The sequence below is a fragment of the Oncorhynchus mykiss genome, chromosome 27 (assembly GCF_013265735.2).
Source record: "Oncorhynchus mykiss isolate Arlee chromosome 27, USDA_OmykA_1.1, whole genome shotgun sequence".
NCBI lineage: Eukaryota > Metazoa > Chordata > Actinopteri > Salmoniformes > Salmonidae > Oncorhynchus > Oncorhynchus mykiss.
Window position 1 is genome coordinate 49,253,979 of NC_048591.1, and position 13,486 is coordinate 49,267,464.

At 40.7% G+C, this 13,486-nt stretch overlaps 1 protein-coding gene across 1 annotated transcript in view; it reads left to right on the forward strand.

Annotated features, from left to right (window-relative positions):
* Positions 1–12,657, forward strand: part of pgr (progesterone receptor) — a 65,188-nt gene extending 52,531 nt beyond the window's left edge. The window contains exons 7-9 of the mRNA XM_036965366.1: positions 60–190; positions 2,582–2,739; positions 11,182–12,657. Of these exons, the coding sequence (XP_036821261.1) occupies positions 60–190; positions 2,582–2,739; positions 11,182–11,337 (445 nt within the window). The 3' untranslated portion in view covers positions 11,338–12,657. The remainder of the gene's footprint in view (positions 1–59; positions 191–2,581; positions 2,740–11,181) is intronic.
* The last annotated feature ends 829 nt before the right edge of the window (positions 12,658–13,486 follow it).

Genomic DNA, 13,486 nt, shown 5'->3' on the forward strand with positions numbered 1-13,486 from the left:
TAAAACAATAAAATCCCACTATGATATATCTGAATATTAATATTGTAATTGTCTCCCAGGGATCGTATGAGGAGATCTCCCATATATGATCTGTGTCTGGCCATGCAGTTCATTCCTCAGGAGTTTACCAGCCTCCAAGTCACCAAAGAGGAGTTCCTCTGTATGAAAGCCATCATGATTCTCAACACTGGTAAACACAACACAGTACCACTTCCTCTTTAAAACATTAAATTGACTGATGAACCCTACGCTACCTTTTCTGGCCCACAGACTTCTGTTAGGATCAAATAAGAACAAACAGAAGACATCTGAAGCAGTTGGTAATGTCTTGGTTACACTATTGTCTCTGTCCTAAATGGTGCCCTGTCCCACATAGCCCATATGGCTCTGGTCAGAAGTAACATACTATAGAGGGAACAGAGTACCATCTGGGACACATGTATTGCCACCAGATGTAGAAATATACAGTGTTTCATAATGTGTTGTTGAACTGGGAAAAAGGTGAACTGGGACAAGGCAGGATTTGTGAAGCAGCTGTTATTAAGTAACAGTTTTACGTTGACCTTTACATGAACAGAGGAAAACAAGTTCATGGTCAGGTCTCAAGAAATCCAAAGGGACATCCACTTTAATTCTATAAAACGTAAAAACACATTTTATGAGAGTAGTTGATATATCCACAAAGTTATTAAATTAAAAGTAAAATCAAGATTAAGATAAAGATTAAGTTAAACACATGGTACACGGACAGTGATGTTGTAAGCCTAAAAAAACAAAAACAAATTGTCACTATTTATGTCACTGTCTCTCTCACTTTCTCCCTGGTACTTCAGGAGAACACATAGTAGGTCTTTGTGGCTGCATATTTACACTGGATATTTCACACTGCATATTTACACTGGATATTTCACACTGTATATTTACACTGCGTATTTTATTTATTTTATTTATTTATTTGTTTCACCTTTATTTAACCAGGTAGGCAAGTTGAGAACAAGTTCTCATTTAAAATTGCGACCTGGCCAAGATAAAGCAAAGCAGTTCGACACATACAACGACACAGAGTTACACATGGAGTAAAACAAACATACAGTCAATAATACAGTATAAACAAGTCTATATACGATGTGAGCAAATGAGGTGAGATAAGGGAGGTAAAGGCAAAAAGGCCATGGTGGCAAAGTAGATACAATATAGCAAGTAAAACACTGGAATGGTATGGTATTGGTAATGGTATTTACACTGTATCTTCACACTGCATAATTACACTGTGTCTTCACACTGTATATTTACACTGGATATTTACACTGCATATTTACACTGGATATTTCACACTGTATATTTACACTGCGTATTTACACTGTATCTTCACACTGCATAATTACACTGTGTATTTACACTACATATTTACACTGCATAATTACACTGTGTATTTAGACTACATATTTCACACTGCATATTTACACTGCATATTTACACAACATATTTACACTACATATTTACACAACATATTTCACACTGCATATTTACACTGCATATTTACACAACATATTTACACTACATATTTACACTGCATATTTACACTACATATTTACACTACATATTTACACTGCATATTTACACTACATATTTACACTGCATATTTACACTGCATATTTACACTGCATATTTACACTGCATAATTACACAACATATTTACACTACATATTTACACAACATATTTCACACTGCATATTTACACTGCATATTTACACAACATATTTACACTACATATTTACACTGCATATTTACACTACATATTTACACAACATATTTCACACTGCATATTTACACTGCATATTTACACAACATATTTACACTACATATTTACACTGCATATTTACACTACATATTTACACTACATATTTACACTACATATTTACACTGCATATTTACACTGCATATTTACACTGCATATTTACACTGCATATTTACACTACATATTTACACTACATATTTGCTCACTCATGTGGAAAATAAAATTACCTCAAGAAATATAATGTAATTCTTAGTCTAATGGTCCATTTATATTGAAATGATGCGAGACTATTAAAGGCCCAGTGCAGTCAAACATGTGATGTTGGAATAATACTGTGAAATTGTGAACATGATAATAATGCCCTTGTAGGGTAGGAGCTGTTTGAAAAGACTGCCTGAAATTCTTGCCTGTTTTGATGGGATTAATTATTGGCCCACCATGTTGACATCGCCGTGTGGTAAATTAGTTCATTTTAAGATTGAAAACAATCACGGTAGGGAACTTAATTGTTACCCAGAAATGACTTGATGTTCAGATAAAAACAGCTGCATTGGACCTACAGTAACATCTCTGTGAATTAGAGTTCAGAGCAGTCTGACCTTCCATGTCTAAAATATAGGATACATCCCAAATGGCACCCTATATAGTGCACTACTTTGGACCGGATGCCTATGGACCCTGATTAAAAGTAGTGCTCAATACAGGGAATAGGGTGCCATTTGGATGAAGACATTTTGTTTCCGGGTTGATGACCCATTGTCCCTTGTCTCTCTCTCTCCGTAGTTCCATTGGAGGGTTTAAAGAGCCAGGCCCAGTTTGAGGAGATGAGACAGAACTACATTCGGGAGCTGACCAAGGCTATCCATCTGAAGGAGAGAGGCATGGTGGCCTCCTCTCAACGCTTCTATCATCTCACCAAGCTCATGGATGCCATGCATGAGGTACTGGACAGGACAGGAAGTCACTTCTCTATCATAAGCCCTGTTTATACCTGCGTCTAACATGAGTCCATTGCCCTGATCTTGTCCACATTGTGATTGTGTACACATTTTTAAGCCAGTGTAGACAACCAAAAGACGCATTGTGATCTGATTTTGATTACATCTTCCTGACCGTCTCCGGTGGTGGTCGGAGACGCACCTTGTACAGATGTGGATGTTTAATATTCCCCTGTTCCTTTAGATCAAGGTATGATATGGAAGTTTAATATTCCCCTGTGCCTTTAGATCAAGGTATGATATGGAAGTTGAATATTCCCCTGTTCCTTTAGATCAAGGTATGATATGGAAGTTTAATATTCCCCTGTTCCTTTAGATCAAGGTATGATATGGAAGTTGAATATTCCCCTGTGCCTTTAGATCAAGGTATGATGTGGGAGTTGAATATTCCCCTGTTCCTTTAGATCAAGGTATGATATGGAAGTTGAATATTCCCCTGTGCCTTTAGATCAAGGTATGATGTGGAAGTTGAATATTCCCCTGTTCCTTTAGATCAAGGTATGATATGGAAGTTTAATATTCCCCTGTTCCTTTAGATCAAGGTATGATGTGGAAGTTGAATATTCCCCTGTTCCTTTAGATCAAGGTATGATGTGGAAGTTGAATATTCCCCTGTTCCTTTAGATCAAGGTATGATATGGAAGTTGAATATTCCCCTGTTCCTTTAGATCAAGGTATGATGTGGAAGTTGAATATTCCCCTGTTCCTTTAGATCAAGGTATGATATGGAAGTTTAATATTCCCCTGTTCCTTTAGATCAAGGTATGATATGGATGTTGAATATTCCCCTGTTCCTTTAGATCAAGGTATGATATGGAAGTTTAATATTCCCCTGTTCCTTTAGATCAAGGTATGATGTGGAAGTTGAATATTCCCCTGTGCCTTTAGATCAAGGTATGATATGGAAGTTTAATATTCCCCTGTTCCTTTAGATCAAGGTATGATATGGAAGTTGAATATTCCCCTGTTCCTTTAGATCAAGGTATGATATGGAAGTTGAATATTCCCCTGTTCCTTTAGATCAAGGTATGATGTGGAAGTTGAATATTCCCCTGTTCCTTTAGATCAAGGTATGATGTGGAAGTTGAATATTCCCCTGTTCCTTTAGATCAAGGTATGATATGGAAGTTGAATATTCCCCTGTTCCTTTAGATCAAGGTATGATATGGAAGTTTAATATTCCCCTGTTCCTTTAGATCAAGGTATGATATGGAAGTTGAATATTCCCCTGTTCCTTTAGATCAAGGTATGATATGGAAGTTGAATATTCCCCTGTTCCTTTAGATCAAGGTATGATGTGGAAGTTTAATATTCCCCTGTTCCTTTAGATCAAGGTATGATATGGAAGTTGAATATTCCCCTGTGCCTTTAGATCAAGGTATGATATGGAAGTTGAATATTCCCCTGTTCCTTTAGATCAAGGTATGATATGGAAGTTGAATATTCCCCTGTTCCTTTAGATCAAGGTATGATATGGAAGTTTAATATTCCCCTGTTCCTTTAGATCAAGGTATGATGTGGAAGTTGAATATTCCCCTGTTCCTTTAGATCAAGGTATGCTATGGAAGTTGAATATTCCCCTGTTCCTTTAGATCAAGGTATGATATGGAAGTTTAATATTCCCCTGTTCCTTTAGATCAAGGTATGATATGGAAGTTGAATATTCCCCTGTTCCTTTAGATCAAGGTATGATATGGAAGTTGAATATTCCCCTGTTCCTTTAGATCAAGGTATGATATGGACGTTTAATATTCCCCTGTGCCTTTAGATCAAGGTATGATATGGACGTTTAATATTCCCCTGTTCCTTTAGATCAAGGTATGATATGGAAGTTGAATATTCCCCTGTTCCTTTAGATCAAGATATGATATGGAAGTTTAATATTCCCCTGTTCCTTTAGATCAAGGTATGATATGGAAGTTTAATATTCCCCTGTTCCTTTAGATCAAGGTATGATATGGAAGTTTAATATTCCCCTGTTCCTTTAGATCAAGGTATGATATGGAAGTTGAATATTCCCCTGTTCCTTTAGATCAAGGTATGATGTGGAAGTTTAATATTCCCCTGTTCCTTTATATCAAGGTATGATATGGAATTTGAATATTCCCCTGTTCCTTTAGATCAAGGTATGATATGGAAGTTTAATATTCCCCTGTTCCTTTAGATCAAGGTATGATGTGGAAGTTGAATATTCCCCTGTTCCTTTAGATCAAGGTATGATATGGAAGTTGAATATTCCCCTGTTCCTTTAGATCAAGGTATGATGTGGAAGTTGAATATTCCCCTGTTCCTTTAGATCAAGGTATGATATGGAAGTTGAATATTCCCCTGTTCCTTTAGATCAAGGTATGATATGGAAGTTTAATATTCCCCTGTTCCTTTAGATCAAGGTATGATATGGAAGTTGAATATTCCCCTGTTCCTTTAGATCAAGGTATGATATGGAAGTTGAATATTCCCCTGTTCCTTTAGATCAAGGTATGATATGGAAGTTTAATATTCCCCTGTTCCTTTAGATCAAGGTATGATATGGAAGTTGAATATTCCCCTGTTCCTTTATATCAAGGTATGATATGGAAGTTTAATATTCCCCTGTTCCTTTAGATCAAGGTATGATATGGAACTTTAATATTCCCCTGTTCCTTTAGATCAAGGTATGATGTGGAAGTTTAATATTCCCCTGTGCCTTTAGATCAAGGTATGATGTGGAAGTTGAATATTCCCCTGTTCCTTTAGATCAAGGTATGATGTGGAAGTTGAATATTCCCCTGTTCCTTTAGATCAAGGTATGATATGGAAGTTGAATATTCCCCTGTTCCTTTAGATCAAGGTATGATATGGAAGTTTAATATTCCCCTGTTCCTTTAGATCAAGGTATGATATGGAAGTTGAATATTCCCCTGTTCCTTTAGATCAAGGTATGATATGGAAGTTGAATATTCCCCTGTTCCTTTAGATCAAGGTATGATGTGGAAGTTTAATATTCCCCTGTTCCTTTAGATCAAGGTATGATATGGAAGTTTAATATTCCCCTGTTCCTTTAGATCAAGGTATGATGTGGAAGTTGAATATTCCCCTGTTCCTTTAGATCAAGGTATGATATGGAAGTTGAATATTCCCCTGTTCCTTTAGATCAAGGTATGATGTGGAAGTTGAATATTCCCCTGTTCCTTTAGATCAAGGTATGATATGGAAGTTGAATATTCCCCTGTTCCTTTAGATCAAGGTATGATATGGAAGTTTAATATTCCCCTGTTCCTTTAGATCAAGGTATGATATGGAAGTTGAATATTCCCCTGTTCCTTTAGATCAAGGTATGATATGGAAGTTGAATATTCCCCTGTTCCTTTAGATCAAGGTATGATATGGAAGTTTAATATTCCCCTGTTCCTTTAGATCAAGGTATGATATGGAAGTTGAATATTCCCCTGTTCCTTTATATCAAGGTATGATATGGAAGTTTAATATTCCCCTGTTCCTTTAGATCAAGGTATGATATGGAACTTTAATATTCCCCTGTTCCTTTAGATCAAGGTATGATGTGGAAGTTTAATATTCCCCTGTGCCTTTAGATCAAGGTATGATGTGGAAGTTGAATATTCCCCTGTTCCTTTAGATCAAGGTATGATATGGAAGTTGAATATTCCCCTGTTCCTTTAGATCAAGGTATGATATGGAAGTTTAATATTCCCCTGTTCCTTTAGATCAAGGTATGATATGGAAGTTGAATATTCCCCTGTTCCTTTAGATCAAGGTATGATATGGAAGTTGAATATTCCCCTGTTCCTTTAGATCAAGGTATGATGTGGAAGTTTAATATTCCCCTGTTCCTTTAGATCAAGGTATGATATGGAAGTTTAATATTCCCCTGTTCCTTTAGATCAAGGTATGATATGGAAGTTGAATATTCCCCTGTTCCTTTAGATCAAGGTATGATGTGGAAGTTTAATATTCCCCTGTTCCTTTAGATCAAGGTATGATATGGAAGTTGAATATTCCCCTGTGCCTTTAGATCAAGGTATGATATGGAAGTTGAATATTCCCCTGTTCCTTTAGATCAAGGTATGATATGGAAGTTGAATATTCCCCTGTTCCTTTAGATCAAGGTATGATATGGAAGTTTAATATTCCCCTGTTCCTTTAGATCAAGGTATGATGTGGAAGTTGAATATTCCCCTGTTCCTTTAGATCAAGGTATGCTATGGAAGTTGAATATTCCCCTGTTCCTTTAGATCAAGGTATGATATGGAAGTTTAATATTCCCCTGTTCCTTTAGATCAAGGTATGATATGGAAGTTGAATATTCCCCTGTTCCTTTAGATCAAGGTATGATATGGAAGTTGAATATTCCCCTGTTCCTTTAGATCAAGGTATGATATGGACGTTTAATATTCCCCTGTGCCTTTAGATCAAGGTATGATATGGAAGTTTAATATTCCCCTGTTCCTTTAGATCAAGGTATGATATGGAAGTTGAATATTCCCCTGTTCCTTTAGATCAAGGTATGATATGGAAGTTGAATATTCCCCTGTTCCTTTAGATCAAGGTATGATGTGGAAGTTGAATATTCCCCTGTTCCTTTAGATCAAGGTATGATATGGAAGTTTAATATTCCCCTGTTCCTTTAGATCAAGGTATGATATGGAAGTTGAATATTCCCCTGTTCCTTTAGATCAAGGTATGATGTGGAAGTTTAATATTCCCCTGTTCCTTTAGATCAAGGTATGATATGGAATTTGAATATTCCCCTGTTCCTTTAGATCAAGGTATGATATGGAAGTTTAATATTCCCCTGTTCCTTTAGATCAAGGTATGATGTGGAAGTTGAATATTCCCCTGTTCCTTTAGATCAAGGTATGATATGGAAGTTGAATATTCCCCTGTTCCTTTAGATCAAGGTATGATGTGGAAGTTGAATATTCCCCTGTTCCTTTAGATCAAGGTATGATGTGGAAGTTGAATATTCCCCTGTTCCTTTAGATCAAGGTATGATATGGAAGTTTAATATTCCCCTGTTCCTTTAGATCAAGGTATGATATGGAAGTTGAATATTCCCCTGTTCCTTTAGATCAAGGTATGATGTGGAAGTTGAATATTCCCCTGTTCCTTTAGATCAAGGTATGATGTGGAAGTTGAATATTCCCCTGTTCCTTTAGATCAAGGTATGATATGGAAGTTTAATATTCCCCTGTTCCTTTATATCAAGGTATGATATGGAAGTTTAATATTCCCCTGTTCCTTTAGATCAAGGTATGATATGGAAGTTGAATATTCCCCTGTTCCTTTAGATCAAGGTATGATGTGGAAGTTGAATATTCCCCTGTTCCTTTAGATCAAGGTATGATATGGAAGTTTAATATTCCCCTGTTCCTTTAGATCAAGGTATGATATGGAAGTTGAATATTCCCCTGTTCCTTTAGATCAAGGTATGATATGGAAGTTGAATATTCCCCTGTTCCTTTAGATCAAGGTATGATATGGAAGTTGAATATTCCCCTGTTCCTTTAGATCAAGGTATGATATGGAAGTTGAATATTCCCCTGTTCCTTTAGATCAAGGTATGATATGGAAGTTGAATATTCCCCTGTTCCTTTAGATCAAGGTATGATATGGAAGTTGAATATTCCCCTGTTCCTTTAGATCAAGGTATGATGTGGAAGTTGAATATTCCCCTGTTCCTTTAGATCAAGGTATGATATGGAAGTTTAATATTCCCCTGTTCCTTTAGATCAAGGTATGATATGGAAGTTGAATATTCCCCTGTTCCTTAAATCAAGGTATGATATGGAAGTTGAATATTCCCCTGTTCCTTTAGATCAAGGTATGATATGGAAGTTGAATATTCCCCTGTTCCTTTAGATCAAGGTATGATATGGAAGTTTAATATTCCCCTGTTCCTTTAGATCAAGGTATGATGTGGAAGTTGAATATTCCCCTGTTCCTTTAGATCAAGGTATGATGTGGAAGTTGAATATTCCCCTGTTCCTTTAGATCAAGGTATGATATGGAAGTTTAATATTCCCCTGTTCCTTTAGATCAAGGTATGATATGGAAGTTGAATATTCCCCTGTTCCTTTAGATCAAGGTATGATATGGAAGTTTAATATTCCCCTGTTCCTTTAGATCAAGGTATGATATGGAAGTTTAATATTCCCCTGTTCCTTTAGATCAAGGTATGATATGGAAGTTTAATATTCCCCTGTTCCTTTAGATCAAGGTATAATGTAGTATAATGAACCAATATGATATAGGCTTCAATATGAAGGTTTCTTTAGGTTACTTTCAGGTGTTTTTCCTTTATAAAGCCATCTGCTTTACATCCTTAGCACTTTTTATCGATTGACGCTTTAATCCATCTTCATAATTTGACCATATGTCTTGCTACAGGCTTTCTAATTGAGGTTACGATAGCGGGATAGTAACCTATTAGACCCACTCGGAAATCATTAGTAACCTATTAGACCCACTCGTAAATCATTAGTAACCTATTAGACCCACTCGTAAATCATTAGTAACCTATTAGACCCACTCGTAAATCATTAGTAACCTATTACACCCACTCGTAAATCATTAGTAACCTATTACACCCACTCGTAAATCATTAGTAACCTATTAGACCCACTCGTAAATCATTAGTAACCTATTACACCCACTCGTAAATCATTAGTAACCTATTACACCCACTCGTAAATCATTAGTAACCTATTAGACCCACTCGTGAATCATTAGTAACCTATTACACCCACTCGTAAATCATTAGTAACCTATTACACCCACTCGTAAATCATTAGTAACCTATTAGACCCACTCGTAAATCATTGGATAAAAGTTTCATGAACTTGTTTTCGATGACCATGATTTGATGAGGACAAAATGCTGACATGCTTGCTCCTCCCCCATTTCTCCCCCTGCCCATCGCTCCCGCCCCCCAAATCTCTCCTCCCCCATCTCTCCCCCTGCCCCATCTCTCCCTCCTCCCCATCTCTCCCTCCTCCCCCATCTCTCCCCCCTCTCTCCCTCCTCCCCATCTCTCCCTCCTCCCACATCTCTCCCTTCTCCCCATCTCTCCCTCCTCCCCCATCTCTCTCCCTCCCCCATCTCTCCCCCCTCCCCCAATCTCTCCCTCCTCCCCCATCTCTCCCTCCTCCCCCATCTCTCCCTCATCTCTCCCCCCTCCCTCCCTCCTCCCCCATCTCTCCCTCCTCCCACATCTCTCCCCCTCCCCCATCTCTCCCTCCTCCCCCATCTCTCCCTCCTCTCCCATCTCTCACCCATCTCTCCCTCCTCCCCATCTCCCCCCTCCTCCCCCATCTCTCCCTCCTCCCCCATCTCTCACCCATCTCTCCCTCCTCCCCCATTTCTCCCCCCTCCCTCCTCCCCCATCTCTCCCTCCTCCCAATCTCTCCCTCCTCCCACATCTCTCCCTTCTCCCCATCTCTCCCTCCTCCCCCATCTCTCTCCCTCCCCCATCTCTCCCCCCTCCCCCAATCTCTCCCTCCTCCCCCATCTCTCCCTCCTCCCCCATCTCTCCCTCATCTCTCCCCCCTCCCTCCCTCCTCCCCCATCTCTCCCTCCTCCCCCATCTCTCACCCATCTCTCCCTCCTCCCCATCTCTCCCCATCTCCCCCCTCCTCCCCCATCTCTCCCTCCTCCCCCATCTCTCACCCATCTCTCCCTCCTCCCCCATCTCTCCCCCCTCCCTCCCTCCTCCCCCATCTCTCCCTCCTCCCAATCTCTCCCTCCTCCACCATCTCTCCCTCCTCCCCATCTATCCCCCCCTCCCCATCTCTCCCTTCTCTCCCTCCTCCCCCATCTATCCCCCCTCCCCTATCTCTCCCTCCTCCCCATCTCTCCCTTCTCTCCCTCCTCCCCCATCTATCCCCCCTCCCCATCTCTCCCTCCTCCCCATCTCTCCCCCTCCACCATCTCTCTCCCTTCTCTCCCTCCTCCCCCATCTATCCCCCCACCACCATCTCTCCCCATCTATCCCCCCTCCCCATCTCTCCCTCCTCCCCCATCTCTCCCCCACTTTCCCTCCTCCCCATCTCTCCCTCCTCCGCCATCTATCCCCCCTCCCCATCTCTCCCTCCTCCCCCATCTCTCCCCATCTTTCCCTCCTCCCCATCTCTCCCTCCTCCCCATCTCTCCCCCATCTTTCCCTCCTCCCCATCTCTCCCTCCTCCCCTATCTCTCCCTCCTCCCCCATCTATCCCCCCTCCCCATCTCTCCCTCCTTCCCCATCTCTCCCCATCTTTCCCTCCTCCCCATCTCTCCCTCCTCCCCATCTCTCCCTCCTCCTCTATCTCTCCCTCCTCCCCCATCTCTCCCTCCTCCCCCATCTATCCCCCTCCCCTTTCTCTCCCTTCTCCCCCATCTCTCCACCAGATTGTGAAGAAAGTGAACCTGTACTGTCTTAGTACCTACATCCAGGCTGACGCCATGAAGGTTGAGTTCCCTGAAATGATGTCAGAGGTCATCTCCTCCCAGCTCCCCAAGGTCCTGGCCGGCATGGTCAAGACCCTCCTCTTCCACGCCAAGTGACCAATCACAGGAGACAACCAAACCTGCACCGCGCAAAGCACCATGGAAGAATAGAATATACCCAAAGAGCAAGAGTTGAATAAATATTTTATAAACGTCATCATATATCAAATCAAATATCGACCAAAATGTTATGTTGATTTGAAAATAGGTCTTTGTCCGGTGGGTGTATCATATCTTTGAAACTAAGACAATTTAAGTTAATCGTAAAGGTTTTGGGGAGGTGATATTTGGACCAAGTTAAACATGAAGGTTTTGGGGAGGTGATATTTGGACCAAGTTAAACATGAAGGTTTTGGGGAGGTGATATTTGGACTAAGTCAAAATGTGAAGATTTTGGGGGGGAATTAGTTGAGTTTATATTTGTGGCAGAATGAGTCCTTCTCCAAGGTCTGTTTGCCCTGTCTGAAGTCCAATAGTCCTGCCAGCAGGCAGATATGTCCTCCAGTCAGACCTCTTAGAACTGTGATTCCTTCTCCAAGGTCTGTCTGCCCTGTCTGAAGTCCAATAGTCCAGATATGTCCTCCAGTCAGACCTCTGTGGTGAATCCATCAAAGATACTGTAACGGTGCCTCCCTTCAATACACTCTTATCTTTTGAGGTGGTGGAATTTTATATATAGAAGTTGTGTTAGCATTTTTAATTTGTGAGAATTACTGTTTTGCTAGACTTGTAAGAGAGCTAGGTTTACGTCCCAAATTGCACCCTATTCCCAACAGTGCACTGCTTTTGACCAGAGTGCCATGGGCTCTGGTTGAAAGTAGTGCACTATGTAGGGAATAGGGTGCTGTTTGAGACGCAGCCTTAAAACTGCTATACCAAGTTTTGCTTTTTGCGTTAGTTTTCAGTGACATACATGTCACACTCCCTGCTTCATGGCTGGGCAGGCATTTATATATCTCAAGTTACGCAAGTTACACAAAATACACAATGCCATTCTATTTCATGTACCATTAAATTACATAACTACTGTATTTTTTTAAAGGGAGCACAAGGGGAATGATGTTATTTCAATGCCATTGCTATTCGCAGAAATGTGGAAAAATAAATGTTCCATTGCTCTGCGATAAGGAAATACCATCTGAACCTCCTCCCCGATCCTCAAGATAAAGACATATAGAGCGAGAGACAGATAAAAAGAGAGAAAGAGGAGAGGAGAAATAAAGAGAGGGAGGAGAGCGATAGTGGGAGGAAAGAGAGAATAAGGGAGGAAAAAGAGAGAGAGGAGAGAGATAAAGGCAGGAAAAAGAGAGATGAGAGAGAGGGAGGGAGGAGAGAGATAAAGAGAGAGTAGAGGATAAATAGAGAGGAAGGAAAGGAGAGAGAGGGAGGAGATAGATAAACAGAGCGAGAGGGGGGAGAGAGAGAGCGAGAGAGGAAAGGAGAGAGAGAGAGGAATGGAGCGAGAGAGGAGGGAGGAAAGGAGAAAGAGAGGAAATGAGAGAGAGAGAGAAAGGGACAGGAGAGAGAGAGAGAGACAGAAAAAGAGAGAGAGGAAAGGAGAGAGTGAGTGAGAAAGGGAGGAAAAAGAGAGAGAGGGAGGGAGGAGAGAGATAAAGAGAGAGTAGAGGATAAATAGAGAGGAAGGAAAGGAGAGAGTGAGTGAGAAAGGGAAAGGAGAGAGAAAGAGAAAGGAGAGAGAGAGCGAGAGAGAAAGGAGAGAGAGAAGGGGAAAGGAGAGAGAGAGAGGAGAGAGCGAGAGAGAAAAGAGAGAGAGAAAAGAGAGAGAGAAAGGAGAGAGCGAGAGAGAGAAAGGAAACAGAGAGAGAGAAAGGAGAGAGCGAGAGAGAGAAAGGAAAGAGAGAGAAAGGAAAGAGAGAGAGAAAGGAGAGAGAGAGAGAGAGGAAGGAGAGAGAGCGAGCGAGAGATAAAGGGAAAGGAGAGAGAGAGAGGAGAGAGCGAGAGACACAAAGAGAGAGAAAGGAGAGCGAGAAAGAGAGAGAGAAAGGAGGGAGGAGAAAGAGTGAGACAGAGAGAGAAAGGAAAGAGAGAGAGAGGAGAAAGAGAGAGACAGAGAGAAAGGAGAGAGAGAGAAAGAGGGAGGAGAGGAGAATTTGTAACTGTTGGATTTATTGTAAAATATGTCTGGTGAGATCTATCAACATCAGATCACAACTATCTATCCTGGACCTAGTTTTAGTAGTGTAGT